This window comes from Carettochelys insculpta, chromosome 18 (genome assembly GCF_033958435.1).
Source record: "Carettochelys insculpta isolate YL-2023 chromosome 18, ASM3395843v1, whole genome shotgun sequence".
Taxonomy (NCBI): Eukaryota; Metazoa; Chordata; order Testudines; family Carettochelyidae; genus Carettochelys; species Carettochelys insculpta.
In genome coordinates, this window is record NC_134154.1 from 1,140,767 (window position 1) to 1,159,640 (window position 18,874).

An 18,874-nucleotide genomic window follows, 5' to 3' on the forward strand; every position below is an offset into this window, starting at 1 on the left:
GATTTTCCTCTGCCTGGAAATGTGGGTTTTATGCAGACTGAGGGGATTACCTGAGTGCACTGACTAGCCTCCCGGCCAGAACAAGGGGAGACAGTGCATGGGTAGACCTCAGGGAAACTGCTATGGAAGTTCTTGGATCTGCAGTGCACGGACACAAACATCTAGAGTTAAGCACCCACGGGGACCCTACTTGAAGAAAAACCACTGTTCCTACTCTGGGGATATGCACCTTGGAAGAAAGAGAGGTCTCTCTTTGCTTTTGTTGCTAGCTATGACTCTATTTTTAACTTGTAGGGGAGTACAGCATTTGTACAAGTCAGTGATGCTTGAACAAAGAAAATGAGAAAGTTATGCAGGTTAACTTAAATAAAACTTGACTATCAATATCCTTGACCTCAGCTGCACAGAAACTGCCACACATTTAACTTAATTTTTTGATGCATTTAATGGGTACAAATGGGAACCAGAATCAAATTAAACTCAGTTCTAATAAGGACCTGAGCATGGATTCAAACCCAGGTTTCAAGGGTTAAAAGGATCCTTCACAACTCTCAGAGCAGCTCTGCTTGGTAAAGTCATACACAGCCCCTCTCCCTTCCACCACCACCTTCTCTATGAGCTCATTAAAGGCTCAATGAGTGGAAATGTTACGAGCTTGCAAGCATGGAATTCTGACACATGATAATACCAATGCTATACTGGTACAGGGTCACTCCATAAGAGCACAAAACTGATACAGTACTTCAGGTAGACAATTCATGTGAAATTATTTAAAACTTGGTATTCAGGTAAAAGGTAACATTAGCACCCAATTCACATTTTTGTCAACACGCTTTTTTTTGTGAGCTCAAATTCTGCTTTCCTGGAATCACAAGATACAATAAACTGATATCTGGCCTCCATGAGAGAGGAAGGTTGCCAAATCAAATATTCTAGATAATCTAGAGTATTCATGCTGAGTGCCGGAGCAGAGGATCCTGCTGGGGGACAGGGCGCTGTTCTCCCTCTCTGTGCACAAACCTCAGCCCTGATGCAGTTTCTCCTGCTGGCTGTACTCAGACACAGCATGAAGAAACACAAGGCAGCCCTGAAAGGGCTGGCCCCCTCCTCCGGTGAGGTGGGGCTTTGCTCTCCCTCTCTGTGCACAAACCCCAGCCCTGATGCTGCTTCTCTGAGCTCCCACCTAGTGTCCACTGACCAGATCTGCCTCGCTGTGAGTCCTGCCAGTTATCTGAGTGTGCTGGATGATCAAATAGCAGTTAAACAAGAGTTTACTGTAAAGGGCAGCGGAGGGACAGCTAAAGGCTAAAATATCTCTTGGGATATAAAAAGTGTTTCTACATACCTGGCCGGCACAAATCCCCATGCTGTTCTTTCTCACTGGCATACACTTCCATGCACCAGGCATGGTATGCAAATGAAAAAAGGTCCTCTATCTTCGAAGGAGGACGAATGGCATTGTTCAGTCGCTTAAGCCACTCTTGACACTGCTCAAAGGTAGAAAACTGACACCTGTCCCAGAACCAAACATACATTTATTAATTTTCATCTGGAGATATCAGATTATAAAATGTACTGAACAATTAACTTCAGTGCAAACCACAGATGAGACCAAACCATCCTTTCTATTTCAAATGCCACAGTGTAAATTTTATTGGATAGTAAAAAATAATTATTAGGCTATTAAAGTAATTATCCTAGAGAGTTCTCCTTCACTGCAAAAACTATGCTTCAGCTCTCTGAATTTCAACAGGGACAATAACTGGGGGAAATTCATCATCAGTGTAAAGACAGGTTTTTAAAAGTCTGTGATCCTTGTTAGCACCATACTGAAAGATATATCGGACTCAAAGTCAAATTAAACCATGTGTATAATGAACAAAATTTTGGAATTATTAAACAAAACAATATTATCCTGTTCTAGTTGCTTGTGCCCAAATTCATTAAGATACTTAAGCACATGTCAAAACTTGAGCAATCCCACTGACTTCAATGAGCCTACTAACACACTCAAAATAAGGAATCTATTTAAGAGTCTTGGTTACTCGGGCCTCAAAACAGAAATACATTAATGTGTATCCCTACAAACCAAAATTCATTTTCTGGTCAGGTATGGAGAGAATACTGCATTCCATTTGAACAAAGCACTCACTTCAAACCAAGATGAACAAGTCCCCTTGTTGTAGTCCTATACCTCCCTCTCTCTCACTCAAACACTCAGCTGTTTCTTCTCTTACTAATATTTTGCCAGAGGGCAAGTATAAAAAAATACTTGTTTCATTATAGCTTTGTTTTCACATCACAGCAGCAAAGCAACAATAATGGAAGACTACTTAGAATACCAGTTTGCAATAATATTTCATAATTACAACCCAGCTTAGCATTTCCAAACTGGTAGCTGACAGCTGTCCACTGACCACTGTCGACAGAGGCACTATACCTGATCAGAGAGGGGTATAATGCTGCCAGCTCAACAGAAGCTGCCCATGTAGACAAGACCATAGTGGTTAAATGAAACTAGTGGTGGGCTGATTTATACCAATTTTATATGAATGCCATCCCAATAAAACTCCAGCTGAATTCATAGTGCATAACTGTAGCCTGTAATGGGGTGTCACTCACCTCTTCTGAGCAGCCCTATTTGGCCAACTGCATGTTTACACTGCCTCAGTTCTTTTGCCTTTTTGGCTACTCCGCCCTCCAGCCAAGTTATTCCAGGTGTCAATCAACAACCTCCTTCCAGGGGCACACGTTTAGCAGGGGCCCATCTCAGTGCCCTCTTTTTAGCCTTTCAGGTTGCTTCTAGACTAGGAGAGAGTGGTGTCTCCAGGACTTCCTCTCCTGGAGACAGCTCCTTACCCACAGCTCACAGCTATTGTCCATTTCTAAGGTCTCACTATAGTCTATTCCATGCTCCGGATGAGAGTGGTGCCCCAGAGCTTCACCTCCTGAGGCAGCGGTCCAAGGCTCTTCTAGTTCCAGATCTCAGGCTGGGTCACTAGTATCCAATTCCCCCTTGCCTCCTTTCTGGGATGCCAAGACCCAAATGACATTCTCACGGATACTAATGGGAGTTGACAGAGAACTGACAGGGGCTCGGTCCACCTTCAACTCTGGGTCCCAGCCAAGACAACCCTACTATCTGTCAAGCTCATTTTATGGCTGCTGATTCCCTGGGTCACTTCCGTGTGGGTCTGCTGTGACCTCACTTTTACCTTGGCGGATCACAGTCTGGTAGTATATATTGACAGTCCTCAGTCTCTCACCAGTCATCCAAAAGATGCTTTCTGAGGTGCTGTCACTCCCTCAGGCAGCCAGCTAGCCCTGGCCTTTACTCCTGGAAGACTACCAACACACTCAGCTGGCTCTGGCCCTTCTGCTCTTCATATAGGCACTTCCTGGCCCCCAGTTGGCTGCATCCTCTGGCCAATGCTCTAGCCTCCCTTACAGGATTTCTCTATGGTTACAAGGACAGAGTGTGGTGGGGGGCTTTGGGGCCCAGTCCACCCCATTACACTCCCTTAAATGAATTATGATTTTGACTTTGTACAATCTGAGTCCTGGAGTTCTGCACTCTCTAGAGACTTTCATATAAAATTGGTACTACTAACCCCATTGCTAGTTTCACTTCATTATAAGAACAAATGAAAATATTGTCTTTTTCCCATGAAACGCAGTTTGCATGGCTTTGCTCTTCCCTTTTTAAACCCTGCATATGTTTGGTAGATCACGTCCAGAATACATGGGCGGCGCACAATTCGAAAGCGGCACTTTTGAATCACCGCTGCCAACAGTATGCTAATGAGGTACTGCATATTCATGGAAGCTCCTCATTAGCATCTGCCAGTGTCTCATTAGCATCCCCCTTTCAAAAGGCGGGGACTACTGTAGACATAGCCCTAAAGAGAAAAGCTAAATCTGAAAAAGTAATGGGCTACAGATTAAAGAGAAAATTAGATATATAACTCAAGCTGAGCGAGCAACTTTCACTTATAAAATAAAACTAATTCTCATCACAGCGCCCAGGAACAAGTTGACTTGCTAAACTTTCTGAGTCCTGCATGTGGGGACTGGTGCTATACCACTGCACAAAAAGTACTGCTAGCAAATGTTCAACTGAAAAAAATATGTTCCCTTGTCATTAATTAATGCTCAGAAGCCAACGTTAATTTATCCTATTGGAGCCTGGGAAATAGATCTGAGAGGAGAACAGTCTCTGGGGCTCCCTGGCTACGTTGGAGGTTGTGATGAGAGTAATTTGCTATCTTTTTTCCAATGATGTAGCTCTACTTTGATCTACTGACCACTGGGGATGAGGGGTGGGGCATCCAAGGATCTGCCTCGTCACTATACCCTCTCTTCCCAGTTCTCCTCTATACCTCCCACAAGTTCTGGAAGTGAAACTGTCCAACTCTCACAAGGCCCACACAAGGGAAGCAGTCTTTACTGCTTCCCTAATTCATTCACAGAAGCACAAAGGCGTAGCAGAGTCGAATCCAAAATAGACAGTTTTGGATCCAACAGTTTTGTCTAAGAAGTTGTATGATTCATTGAGGTGCAGCCTGTTTTGTCTAACAACAATAGTGTAGCAATAGGGGGGAAATGACATGAAACTAAAATTCATTTTAAAATAATATTAAAAAATGTCTCGGGGAGGTAGCCATGTTAGCCAAACGTACTGCTTAAAAATCATCTCCCCTACAGTGGTGTAGGCCACCATAATCTGAAGAAGTCCGAGACCACCTTGCTTTGATTTCATACTTTCCTGGATGAAGCTACCCATCCTTCCTTCAAAGTTGTTTGTACATACCTGATAACTTTGCAGTCTTTGCAAGTCAAATGAAGTTGAAATATATCTCGGCATTCAACACTTTCTATAAGTTGTAATGGAACCTGCAATTCAAAAGATTAAAGGACCTTATTCCAAAATGCATTGACATTGCAGTTTGTCAGCTTGTCCCATAGCAGCTTATTGCTGTGCTCTGTAGAGAAAACGAGCAGTAAATATAACTAAATCAATAGCTCCAATGCAGTATATTGTTGTACATGAGGGAGTTCCTTAATCCACTGTTTCTCAGCTGAGAAACCATGTAAAACCAGGTGACACTAGCTGAGACCACAGGCTATATCATGGCAAAGACTACAGGATAGGAAGTATATGGGAAGACCAGGGTGCTAGTCTGGGGACTCAGGCAACTCTGCCCTGCCACATGAAATTCACTTAGTGACTCAGCTCCCCATCTGTAAAATGGGGAAAATCGCATTTCTTTTCTCCTTACAGCATCCATAGAGTAATATATAAAAGGCTGTAAGGCAATCAGCATCGTGAGAGGGACTACAAAAGTACTATAGATATACAAACAGTTTGAGCTGTTCCCATGGTTGCTTTTAAAATAATATCATTCTCCCGTTGACCTGGTTAGCAAATCAAAAGGATTATCATGAAGATTATGTGTTTTAAATGAAGAGGTGGAAATATTTGATGAGAAAACCCTGCTTTGTTCTAAATTGGAGTTGTTTTTTCAAAGTCTTCCCTTTTTGATCAGGGGCCTTATTTATAATTTTTTGTAAAGCCCCATGAACCTGCACAATGTTTTACAAACAAATAAGAGATCCAAATTTAGATGCCAAAATAGTTTACAGTCTAGGTGTTTTCCCCTTTTCAGACAACTTGGCCCTCTCTGGAGAAGGATTCATCCTTTCCTTCACCACTCTCCTTCCAAACCCATCTCACATCAGCAACCCTTCCCCAATGAATGCCCTATTCCTCCTACATTGCTTTCTGCCCCATATTCCAACCCTCCAGACCCTACCACTCCTATTAATGCTCTTTCCTGAGCTCCCTCCAAGACCAAGCCTACAGTATATCTTGCCTCTTTCTTTCAAAATCACCCTCCTGTTGTACTCCCTTTCCTTTTCTCCAGCAACAAGCCTTTTCCCTTCTGACAAACCTTATTGAGCAGCATAGCCTTCCATGTTTCTTTGTAAGCAATCTGTCATCCATTCTTCCAGGCAACACTTCATATCAATCTTATTTTCTTCTCTTTTCACACAATCTATCCTCTAGTCCTCATCCACCTTCATCTCCTCTTCAGTCCTTCTTCCCATCCTTTATTACTCTCCTTGTAAACTCTTCCCTGCCAAATTATCTGTCCTTATTCTCCCATTCTCTCTCAGAGACCTTTTGTCTCCATCAAGCTCTCTTTTTTTCATGCTGAAGCACACTGCAAATCATAGTCACTCAGTGCAATTAGGCTACTCTTCAAAGAGTATGTTATATTTGCAAGCAGTACACCATACAATAGTAGCTATCTAAATACGGCAGCAGAAAAGCAATTTTTTTAAAAAAAGCAGCCATGCGCTGTTATCAAAGCCCAATAATGTCACAATATACAGGGTATTGCAGCATCATGCTCTTGCAGTACCTCAACCGTCTGCTATAACTAGTTATCATCCTCCAAACACTAGCAACATTTTTAGAACTTTGGAAAACATTATTAAAATTCAATAAAGTTTCTCCTGAGTCTCTGAATTCCTGAAGCTGAGTGTGGGAAGACAAGTAGTAGTAAACAAATATCATGTGGAAAATCAGAAAACACCAACTGATGCAATTTTCAAGTAAAGGAGAAGGTGAGGGAAAGACCACAAAATAATTCTCACTCAGCTAGTATTGCCTCTTAGAAGCATTGAAATGCAGAGCTAAAAAGGGACCTTGATATTCCATCAAGTCAAGCCCCCCCTGTACCCAGGTAGGACCTAATAAACCTAAACTTGATACGTGTTCATGCAACCTGGGCTTAAAGTCTCAAGGCATGGGATTTCAAAACCTCGCTGGGAAGCATGTTCCTGTGTTTAACTAACTTTGCATGCAGAAAGTTCTTCGTAACTAACTTAAATCTCCTTTGCTACAAATTAGGACCAATACTTCTTGTTCTACTGCTAGTGGACATAGAAAAAAATTGATCACTGGCTTCGTTTTAAAAGCTATTGGCATCTTTGAACACAGTTACGAAGCCCCTCCCCCAAGTCTTTTTTACCCCAGATTAATGAGCAGGTTTTTAAATCTTTCCTCACAGTACAGGTTTTCTAAACCTTTTACTATTTTTGTTTCTCTCCTCTGGACTCTGCCTCTGGCAGGCATCATTTAGTTGCGGTTGATCCCGCTGTGGGCAGCGGGCTGGACTTGATGACCTCCTGAAGTCTCTTCCATCCCTAGGATTCCATGATTCAATCTGATCACATCTTTCCTAAAATTGTAACATTTCCTTATTTTGTAAACATATTCAAAACCAGCTACAGAAAAGAATGCTAATTGGAAAGGTTTAATTCAAGTCTGTGAGTTCCTAAGACCACTGAAATATTATTTTCCCAATGACAAACTAGCTAAGGGAAAACATGTTCGGAAAAGAACAGTTCCCAGCTGCCATAATTTCAGCCTTTCCTTTAAAAAAAAAAAACAAAAAAAAAAACAAAAAAAAAAGTAACCAAGAGAAATCAGCCTAGGAATTCAAGTCTGATGTGCACTCAAATTGCCATTGTTGAATTTACTAATGATCCTTTGAATGCATACCAGTCAACACCTTTCATCATCACAATATTACCTCTTTATGTATAGTCTGCTGTGCCTTTTTCCCCCACTGAAAAAACCATGTTCCTACCGCTAAGCTGAAGTATCAATTTATGCTGTGAAAGGACTCATGCATACAGCCCTTCTCTGCTGTGTTGCAGGGTGAGCATCAACACTTTTTTTTTCTGTTCAAAGCATAAGTGCAGCAAGTGATCTAGAAGCATTGTACTACTTACTGAGAATTCATAAGCCTCAGATTGACAGACAGTCTATTGAATTGTAAACAAAGAAAGAAAGAAACAAGATTAAGATAAAAAGTCAAAGACTGGGTTTGAGTATTATTTTAACTGGATTCCATCTTCTCTACACAGTTGCTCCTTACCACAGTCCAGGCATATTGCATTCGCTGGAGGGCCACTTCTTTAGCTGTTGCATGGAAACAACTCCTACTGCCTTCAACAGGAGTTGATTAAATGCAGACAGGCCTGATGAAAAGGGGGGCAATGGAAGCCCTGGCCCCTTTAAATTGCTGCCACAGTGTAACACAGCACACTCCATGTGCCTGTGAGGGCTGCAGGGGGCCTGCCCCCTCTACAAGTGCGGAGCCACCCTCCCCACACACTCTCCTCTTATCCAGGGGCCTGGCAAGACTATCAGCCCCACTGCATGCAACAGTTGTGGAATCAGGCTCTGGGAATTCATTCCACTTGAGAATATTGCATCTAACCTAACATGATGCTTAGCCGGTTCTTTTGTAAGAGGTCCCTCTCTTGTAAGTATTTCTCTTAGGCTAGTGCTACACTCGCCCCCTAGTGCTGGCAGATTGATGCAAATGAGCAGTCTCAAAAAAGCGAAATGGCCATTCACTGCTGTGTTCCAGTGGTAAGGGGCTGGCAACAGAGAGGGTTTCTGCCAGTAGAACCACGTCTTCACTGCTTGTTTTCTGCCGTAAATGTGCAAACAAGCTACCTGAATACGCAAATAAGCAACCATTTTGCATTTCCTACACTGCTCATTAGCATAAAGCTGCCAGCACTAGGGGTGAGTGTAGCACTAGCCTTAGTCAGGTGGGAGTAAAGGGGAAACAGCGCCAGAGTACTTAGAGCCATGCTTAGTTAGCAGGTAGTGCTACAGGGTAAACACCTCGCACCCCAGAACACACTGAATTGGTGTCTTCCCCCTTGCAGGAGTCTTCCTGCATCTGCCAACATCCACCTGCAGCTCTTCTGTTCTCTTAGTTGCTTCCTTATCAACTGCAGGCCTGATTGGGTCACCTGACCCACCAGTTACATGACCTTAATTCTTCATACCTGAGGAGGTGAGAGAAGCTTTTCACAGGTAGGCCTGGGGCCTTAAGGGACAAGCAACCCTGTGACAGTCTGATATGCTCAAAATAAAAATAAAGCTTACAAACTTACTAAACCTCCAAGTTACAAAGAGCCCCTGGCTATGGATAACCAGTTCTTCTGCAAAGAGCAATTCTGATTTTTTTTTAAATGGGAAAGAATGGAAGTAAGTATAATCAACAGTACACAGCACACTTTTAAATCATACATGAACCATTTGTGTAGCTATATCTGAAGTGCTTACTGTTCCAAACAATGGCATTAAAAATCATAACTAATCATTGTACTTATTTTCTCTTCTCCATGTAAGGCAGGGTTGGGAACCTTTTTTCTACCAGGAGCTATTCATCCACAGGAAAAAATGAGCTGGGGGCCAAACACAGTCCTAAGGAGATTAGAGGGGTGCAGAGGCTTGAGTGTCCAGCCAAAAGTTTGCCATCATTAAGAGAATTTTTATTTAGTGAAGTAAATCTTTTATCAATGAATTAGATTCTTTGGGTTTCAATTTTTCCTTTCCATTTCCCTTGATACATTAGCAATATCTGACTGTTTCAGTCAGAGTGCGCTCATAGGGAGCCAACATCTGGCCAGGCAGAATTTGCACCAGGGAGTAGTTTTGATGACACAGAACCATACAATCATAGAATTCTAGGGCTGGAAAGGACCTCAGGAGGTCCTCTAGTCTAGCCCCCATATTTGCATGCAATTGATAGTGCCTTGACTTGATTTTACACCACTTCGCTTGATAAGAAAAGCTGATTTCACTGTATTTGGTTTGATAATAAAAGTTGATTTCACAGCATTTGGTTTGCAAAGTTAATTTCAGAGTGGAGCAGAGGCTTACTTTTCCTCTCAAAAGAAAGGTATTTGAATAACGCATGAAACAACAGCTACAATCTATATACAGGATCTACCTCTCTTAACCAGAATTCTCTTATCCAGCAACTCCCTTTGTGTGGCACAGCAGCCTGTGCTGCTATCAGTCACTGGCCTGGGCTCCCTGCCACCTGTGGGTCCTGGAAGCCTGTGCCTGATATCAGCTGCTGGCTGCTGGGACCCATGGGTGGCAGGGAGCTGCCAGAAGGGAGCCACCGGAGGGTGGTGGGAAGCCGCGGGAAGCCAGGACAGATGGGAGGGAGGGAACTACTGGGTGCTGGCAGGCTAAAAATTCAATTTGTTTACATTTTATCTGCTGTATAAACTTCTGAATCCTGTTTTCTTACAGAAATTCACCTGCGATAACGGATAAATTTTTGAAAAGACATATTTCATCAGAGGATCTGGTGGATTTGCGAAATAATGAATCCAAAAAAGAAGACCAAGATACAAAACAGACAGGATCACAATAATTACTTGGCATTTGGATTCACTTGGTCTGGTGATTCTGCTTTTCCACTGCCTGAATGTTTTGTTTGCTGGGTCAAGATATCAAATGAACCCGTGGTTCCAAGCAAGCTGAAATGACATCTCACCACAAAACACCCAGCTTACCTCCAAAAGGAAATGAATTATTTTAAATGGTTGCAAGAACAAAATGCAAAACAAAGCTCCCATGAGAGCAGCAGTGAAGGCATCAGGCAAGTGACCAACTTCAGCGTTGCCAGATTGACTGCTAATGCCAAAAAGCTTCATGCTATTGCTGGAACTCTTTTTCTGCCTGCCTGCCAAGAAATTATCCGCACTATGATAGGTCCCGAAAAAGCAAAGCGGTATCAAGAGTTTCCCTTTCCCACAATATCTTCAGCAGATGCACTGAAGACATGTGAAAGGATGAAGAAACAACAATGAATGAGAAATCAGAGACAGGAAAAATTCCCTGCAAATTCTCAAATCTACAGACATTGACTGTCGTGCACAGCTAATTATGGTGGTTCAGCTTGATGAGGACAGCTTGACAGAACATTATTTATTCTACAAAGAATAGAATATTCCACAGAAAACCAAGGGGGAGGAAATTTTCAGAGTAACAGATGAACATTTAAAAATAAATGGAATTTCATGGAAGAACTGCATAAGCGTATGCACAGATGGTGTGGCACCAATGAGAGGGAATGTAAAAGGCTTTGTGTCCAAAGCACAATGTGAAAATCCAGAGGACCAACTCATTCACTGCTTTTTACACAGGGAGGCTCTTGTATCAAGACTGCCAGTCTCCGCAGCAACTAGGTTTAAATATATGCCTGTGCAAGGTGGACAAGGGGAAGATATAGAGTGAGCCACAGGTGGCTTCCCCTCTGCCACCCTCACATCTAGAAACCATGGTGAGATGCTCTAGTGGCTTTCCCCATCCTTCCCACCTGGCTGCACCTGGTTGGGAGCCAGGAAGAATGGGGGGGGGCTAGGATTTGGGGAACCTGTGAGGCAGCCAGGTTCCCAGCCAGGAGCTGCCTGCAGAACTGAGCTACTGGGCTCTCAGCACCCCGTACTAAGTGGGGATGCATACTACCAACCAAAAAGGGGTAGTAAGGACATACAGCATTACACTAATTAGGTCAACTCGCATTTCTAGTTTGGACATAGGACTAGATTCTTGGGAAAAAGTGAAGCCATTCTTTACATTCAATAAGAGATCTAGTCACAGAGCTAGCTTGTGTTACCCCAGCAGGGTCATCCAGTGGCAGGGAATCCTCTGCTCTGTAGCTCTTTTATCCCGCTCCCCTTCTGCTGTCAGCATAGAAAAGAGACAGGTGCAGAGGGAGCAAAGGGAGTGCAGCTGAGTATTTTCAATGGCTTGCTGACCACTGACTGTCATTCTGCACTCTAGGGGTTATTAACAGCTATAGCTAATTTGTGTCAAAAGACTGACTCCAGAATGTAAAATAAACTTTGCATTAACTTTGTGTGCACGCACACACATGCACATCTACCCTGTGAGCTCCTTAGCTGCCACTGAAGATCTGACCTTTGTTGCAAATTATTGCTCTCATGGGCCGTGTCTACACTAGCCAAAAACTTCGAAATGGCCATGCAAATGGCCATTTCAAAGTTTACTAATGAAGCGCTGAAATACATATTCAGCGCCTCATTAGTATACGGGCAGCCGCGGCACTTCGAAATTGACGCGGCTCGCCGCTGTGCGGCTCATCCAGATGGGGCTCCTTCTTGAAAGGACCCCGGTTACTTCGAAGTCCCCTCATTCCTATGAGCAGATGGGAATAAGGGGACTTCGAAGTATCCGGGGTCCTTTCGAGAAGGAGCCCCGTCTGGACAAGCTGTGCGGCGGCGAGCCGCGTCAATTTCGAAGTGCTGCGGCTGCCCGCATGCTAATGAGGCACTGAATATGTATTTCAGTGTTTCATTAGTAAACTTCGAAATGGCCATGCAAATGGCCATTTCGAAGTTTTTGGCTAGTGTAAACATAGCCATAGTGATGAAAATATACTGATTCCAGAAAAACAGACACTTTCTCCAAAAAATCTTGGCATCATCAAGTACATGGATGGAAGCCTGACAAATATATCAGTATAATTTCTCATGTCCACTATCCATGAACTAAAAAAAAAAAAAAAATTACACGACCGATAATAATTATGTCTTTGAAGTAGTTTTTAAAAATCCACAAATCATATGTACATAATCAGAGCTATTATAATCTACTTAGTATAATACATATTTGCAGGAAGCTTCAGTATTAGAATACTGGTAAATGAAAATGATAAAAAGAAAATTAGGTACCATCATTGGCTCTGGCACAAACTGGTAAAAGAAACAGTTAAAGTTAAAACTGACATGTCATCCTAAAATAAATCTAACATACCATCAAAAACCAAACCAGTTATGTGTCCAAAAATACAACACATGTCCCAGACTACTTTGTCATATATACTACAACTAACTGAGGAGGACAACTGTTAAACTCATGTTTGAATTTCTTTATTTTTGTCAAAACTAAAAAAATGTTTTACTACTTAGGCTGTTTAACAATCAGCTCACTAATGGACATTTCTTGAAGATTAATGATTAGCTGGCCGCAGTCAATCATATTAGCTCCTGCCAAGCAATCCTCAGGAAACGCCTAGGGAGGCAGTTCATAAATTAAGCATTCTGATACTTGGACTTATTTTGCTTGTTTTGTTTTATCACTAGTGCGCTTCTGCAGTGTGTGCCAAATACCAGGTATTTCTATACAATTAATGGCTGATATGTCCACCTGTTAGACTACACAGTTTATTTATACAGACATACATATATATATATCTCCTAGAACTGGAAGGGACCTTGAGAGGTCATTGAGTCCAGTCCCCTGCACTCACCACAGGACCTATCACCATCCCTGACAGATTTTTTTTAACCTAACCTGACCCAGAATCTTGACAGGTCCCCTCAAGGACTGAACTCACAATCCTGTGTTTACAAGGCCAATGCTCTTTGACAGCATTAAATTTACTGACTTAAAAGACTGCTGGGTTTGCACTCTATGACCCTTGGAGGTCTCTTCCAACCCTATGAATCTATGATTCTATGATAAAAGCTATGTAAATTTCATTTCATATTGTTAGAACTTGGACACACAGAAGATTCCAAAAATGTGTTGCTAAAGTGAGGCTTGTAAATAGGATTTGAAAAGATGTTGAGCATCCACATTTCTACTGATGTCCATAGACACTGCTGAGTGTGCAGCACCTCTGAAAATTACGCTTCTTCTCTTAGTACTTAAACATGAATTTGCCTCTGTAGAGAAAGTGCTCTGACCATCCTAACACCTTTTTATCCCCTTCAGGTAACCTAAAGCAGGTTCATAAAACCCTTCAATCTGAATTCCCATATCAGTATTAATTACGGCTAAGGCTAAGATTTTTTTTTATTAAGTCACAGACAGGATGTAGAAAAGGAACTATAAATCTCAGAAATATGCACAGTAATGCATCAATACCGAAACCTGGGGCTAAAGCAGAAGCCCAAGTCTGGTGGAGCTCAAGCCCAGTCTCTGACATCCAGAGCTGAAGCTCAAGCCCTGCCACGCGGGGTAAAATTTCCAGCAGTGACTGAGGTCTCAAAAAAATCACAGAACCCATCATTTACATGACAGACTCATCGCATTAATACTGGTTCTCATAATGGTGTCTAAAGACCAATTGCTGTTCTAGGCAGTATACAAACAATAAAGTGGCAAACACCACCTGCCCCAAAAAAGCTAAGCATCCAATAGACTAGGTATACTCAGGAGTGGGAAGTTGGTAACACAAAAGCTGAGTGAACAGTATCGGAATCCATTCTGAAATCTGAATCACAGCAGTAGTACAAATGAAACTTACATTCACAACAGATTCCTTGAATTTGATGTGCAGTCTATAGTTAGAAAGTGCAATGATGGCATCTTCTGCTCGTCCTACATACTCTGTGCTCTCACCGTGAAGTTCAAGGAAGGGGACCTTCAAAACAGAAGAAGAAAGAAGACCTTCAGACAACGTGCTACAAATGTGCACCTGCTTATAAATGAACGTCCACACAGCTGGTTACACACTCACTCTAAAGGGCCCTGAAACACTGCTTGGTATGCATGAAGTTGTTACAACTGGCAGGGAAAGCCAATTATGGTTCTGTGTGTATGTCCAGTCTAGCCAGGCTTTAATATACACATAATTCATAATGTTTGTCTTCTGGGCTGAAAAACATTCATGCTTGGTCTAAGACGAAAGGTGAAATATTTCTGGAAGTTTGAGCAAAATCCCTTGAGACATTTGAGTTACGGAAGAACTATATAACATTTTTAAATGTGATACTGCTCTGAAAAGAGACATTATAAAATAACACTCAACAAAACTGCTCCCCATGTATATTCAAAGTCATGCCTGTTTACATTAGGTCACACACACACACACACACAAAACGGTTACCCGCCTTTTGTAATTGTTGTTCTTTGAGCTCTATTGTTCATGTCCATTCCAAGCAAGTGTATGTGCACGCACATGCACAGTATCTGGAAGATCTTCTTCCCCTAGCAGCGAGCCATAGGGTTGGCCTGTGTGCCTCCAGGAATGGCACTGTCATGGTGTCCAATATAGTGCCCCACCGACCTACTCAGCCCCAGTTCCTTCTTGCCTGCTACTCCGACAGCACGGTAGAGGGGTGGGTATTAGCATGGATATAACAATACATTTTGAAGAAAAACAGTTAAGAAGAGGTGAACAACCATTTTTTCTTCTCTGACTGCTTGTTCATGTGCATTCCCATCAAGTGACTCAAGAGTCCTGACTCAAGGTCGCCACCCTGCAGACTTGCAGCTTGGAAATCTGGGCCAGGAATGCCGAAGATGAGGCTTGCGCCCTGGTGGAATGTGCCAGGGATGGCAATGGCAACACTCCTACCAGGCTGTAGCATTCCTAAATACAGAATACACTCTGTAATGAGATACTCTGTGAGGAAATAGGCTCCTTTCACAATGTCAGCCAGCACTATGAACAATTGGAAAGACATCCTGAGCAGTTTAGTTCTATGTAGAACACTAGAGCCATATGAACATGTGGAATGGAGATTCTGTTCCCTAGCACTGGAGTGCAACTTAGTATAAAAGACCAGGAGACAGAAGTTCTGGTTCATGTGGAAATGCAAGACTACCTTGGGAGAGAAAGGCTGGATGGGGTCGAAGCTGAACCTTGTTCTTATAGAAAACCATATAAGGGGGCTCTAACATTAGGGATCTCAGCTCAGATATCCTCTGGCAGCTAAGTGGACCCTAACAGAAGTGACTGTCAGACCGTGTTGTTTAAGGTGAAACAGATAGTCCAGAATGGCAAGTGCTGGGACTTGTATAAGAGACAAAGCCTTGATGCACCAATCAGACAGAAAATCTTTCCAACTTGTTGAGGTAAGTGGCTCTTGTGGAGAATTTTCTACTGCTTAGGATGACCTTCCCAACCTGGTCAACATGTGAAAGTGCCAATGGGTTCAGCTACGGAGCTTCCAGGCTGTGACAAGAAGCGATTCAAGCTTCAGATGATGATGTCTACCTTGGTCTTGTAAGAGATGGTCTGAAAAGAGCAGGAGTAAAAATGTGGTCTCCATCGACACACCCACAAGGGAGGTGTACCACTAGTGGTGGGCTCAGGCTGGAGTTATGAGAATGACTCAGGCCTGATCCCTGCTTATTTTGAGAAGCACCTTGTACACGAGTGGAATGAGGGAAGAGAGCCATTTCACCCCCAACTTAGCCTATCCTCCAGCCTGCCATGGCTAGAGGAGGGATGGTCTGAAGCCAGTGCCTGTCCTCCAGACCAAACACAACCATGGGCTAGGCAGCTCAACCCAGAGCCCTCCTTCGCAACTGAACTGGCCTGCTCTAGAGCCTCCTGCCACAGCCTGGGCAGCCCAGGTGGCCCCCTTCCATGCTCCAGAGTCACCCTAATGTGGCCTGGACCCAGATCTACCACTGCAGACTAGGGAACCCAAGCCTGCAGCTCCCCTGCTGTAGGCCTTCCAACCTCACCACAGCCCAGCCTCCTAGACCACTTTCAGACTCTTGCATGCCAGCTTCTGTCCCATTCCTGAATTTCTCATCCACAGCCCTACCCCAAAGCCTACACCCCAGCCAGAGCCCTCACATCCCTGCACCCCAACACTCTGATCCAGGCATGAGCCTCCTCCCACACAGAACCACTTGGCCCAGCCCTATCACATGAATTTTGTTATGTGTGACACTTCACCTTCCTATTGGTACATATAACAAAATTCATTCTGCTCAGGGATGAATCTAAGGAAACAATGACTTAAGACAGCTTGGCCAAAGCAGACATCAGAGCTGGAGCTCTCTACCCAGGCGTAGCGTGGAAAGAAAATGTGACTTGAATTCCAGGCAGCCATTCAACAGATCACAGATACTGGAATGCCTCCTAGTGGAGCTGTTTGAGCTCTGATGGAATAAGCTACGTAAGTGAATCCAAACAGGCTGACATATAGCAATTTCCAATATAGAACAGAACCTATTTCAACTGTCTTTGTGGGAATATACGCTCACCCTTCCTCCTGTCACCAAAGGTCAGCAGGAGTCTAGAAGTCCCGAATGAACTTGCTGCCAGGAGAGAGTCCTGACAATATCAAAGGGGTGCAGGTTAGCTTTCCTCTGATTAGCATGAGGACAGGGAAAGAAAAATGTCAGGTGGACGACTTGATTCAGGTGCAAATCTGAGACAACTTTGGGCAGAACTTGGGGTGACGTTCAAAGTCACCTTTTTTCTAATGGAATGCTCTATGTGGTGACCCTATGAGGGACTGGAACGCTCCCTGCTCTTCTGGCTGAAGTTATAGCCACTAAGGGTATGCCTATACCATCTTTTAAAACCCATAGCAATAAGTCTCAGGCCCAAGTTTACAAACTCAGATTCATGCAACAGCACTAAAAACAGAAGTGTAAAAGTCCAGGATCAGGGTGGAGCTCAGGCACTGAAGTCTGTGTATGGGTTGGATTTCAACTGAAGGGCTGTGTTGACCAGCTCATCAGATCTATGAACCAATATTGCCTGGACAAGACTTGTCATCCTCATCAGAGCAGCATCCTGGTAGGGCTTTCTCAGAACACCAGTATCACTGTTATGGCAGGGTAGGCATCCATGAGTACTGATGCCCAAGACAAGAGGAAAGTATCAAACAGAGAAGCTAAGCTGGTTTCCCCACCCTGGAGCAGAATATGTGACTCTTCCTGTTCTGGTCCGTGGCAAACAGTTCTACCCTTGGGTGTGTCCATCTGCAGATGTCTTGTAGCATGGAGTTCCTGATCTATAAAATGCTTGCCTGTGTATTATTTCATAAGCTGATCACCTGTGAAGGGACACCAGTGTGACTTGATGGGTGATGTGCCATTCCCAAAGGACTGCTTCTTAGCAGAGAGATAATGTTTGCTGTAGCATTGTCCTTCAGTATTTGTACAGTGATTCCCGTACAGTGAAAGGAACTCTATGCAGCTATGCAAACAGCTCACAGATCCAGCAATTTTATGAAGAGATTCACTTCTTGTGGGACCAAAGACATTGGGTCTGATGCTGAACTAAATAAGCTCCCTATTCAAAAGAAGAAGTCTCTGTCACCAGCATCTTGGGGGGGAAAGTAACAAGAATGGACACTGCTATTGAAAAAAATTCTGCTTTTGAGTGCATGGGGCACAGGTGCACCAGAAAAGAAATAAATATAGACAATCACTTGATGAAGAATATCTTATAACTTGTAAAATAGGCACACTTTGTTACAAATGTGTAATGGATGGTCAGACCTAGTTGTCAGAAACGAAGTCCACAGTCACAAAACAGGAGTCAAGAATTAGCTGGGCCATCATACTGGGAGAGAAACCGGAGATGTGACCAACCAGACAGGAACACGAGTCGGACCAGGTCAAGACATCAAAGGCAGCAGATAAACTTGGAGAATGAAAACCACAACTCAGATGCCAGGAATCATGCTCAGTCAGAATGCCAGGAAATCAAGCTGGGGACAGGGACAGGAGAATGGGGCTGGAAGCCCAGTCCATAGCAAAGCCCAGCTGTTCAGACAGCTTCTTGCTCTTGCTGCTAGTTTAAGTAAAGCTATTTGGCTAATCAGACATTTTGGGACTCTGCCAATCAGTATTTAAAGGCAGAGCCTCACACTGGGGCTGGATTTTATGTCAGCTGTGGCTAGCTGGATGGAGGGCTGAAAGATGAATGCTCCAAGAACCTTGCAGGCCTGGACTCAAGTCCCATGGGTCATGACAAACACATATGCTACCAAATCATTGAGACAGTACATGGGACAACCCCAATTTCTTTTTTATGGTCACTTTTCAGAGGCTGGAAAGCATTAGGTTTATTTGTTTACAAATTATTAAAATTAAATGAACTAAAATTTCCAATTTTGGCATAAATTTTTCTCATTCAAACACACATTAAGCTCTTTCAACATCCACCCTCCTTCTCCCACCCCCACAAAAGGAACTTTTTTTGCAAGCACACTAGAAAATTGGAAGCATGACAAAAATTGACAAATCCTGTGGTTT

At 43.2% G+C, this 18,874-nt stretch overlaps 1 protein-coding gene across 18 annotated transcripts in view; it reads right to left on the bottom strand.

Annotated features, from left to right (window-relative positions):
- The window catches only part of MTMR3 (myotubularin related protein 3), a 121,004-nt gene that overhangs the window by 45,753 nt on the left and 56,377 nt on the right, over positions 1-18,874 (bottom strand). For 14 of the 18 annotated variants that reach the window (XR_012648061.1, XR_012648059.1, XR_012648060.1 and 11 more), the window contains exons 6-9: positions 14,169-14,285; positions 7,804-7,836; positions 4,811-4,893; positions 1,346-1,512 (exon numbers count right to left, since the gene is read on the bottom strand). Coding sequence is in view for 13 of the 18 variants with exons in the window: in XM_075013131.1 (XP_074869232.1) it covers positions 1,346-1,512; positions 4,811-4,893; positions 7,804-7,836; positions 14,169-14,285 (400 nt within the window). In the remaining 5 variants the exon portion in view is untranslated. The remainder of the gene's footprint in view (positions 1-1,345; positions 1,513-4,810; positions 4,894-7,803; positions 7,837-14,168; positions 14,286-18,874) is intronic. The other 4 variants (XM_075013129.1, XM_075013126.1, XM_075013123.1 and 1 more) reach the window with 1 other exon arrangement.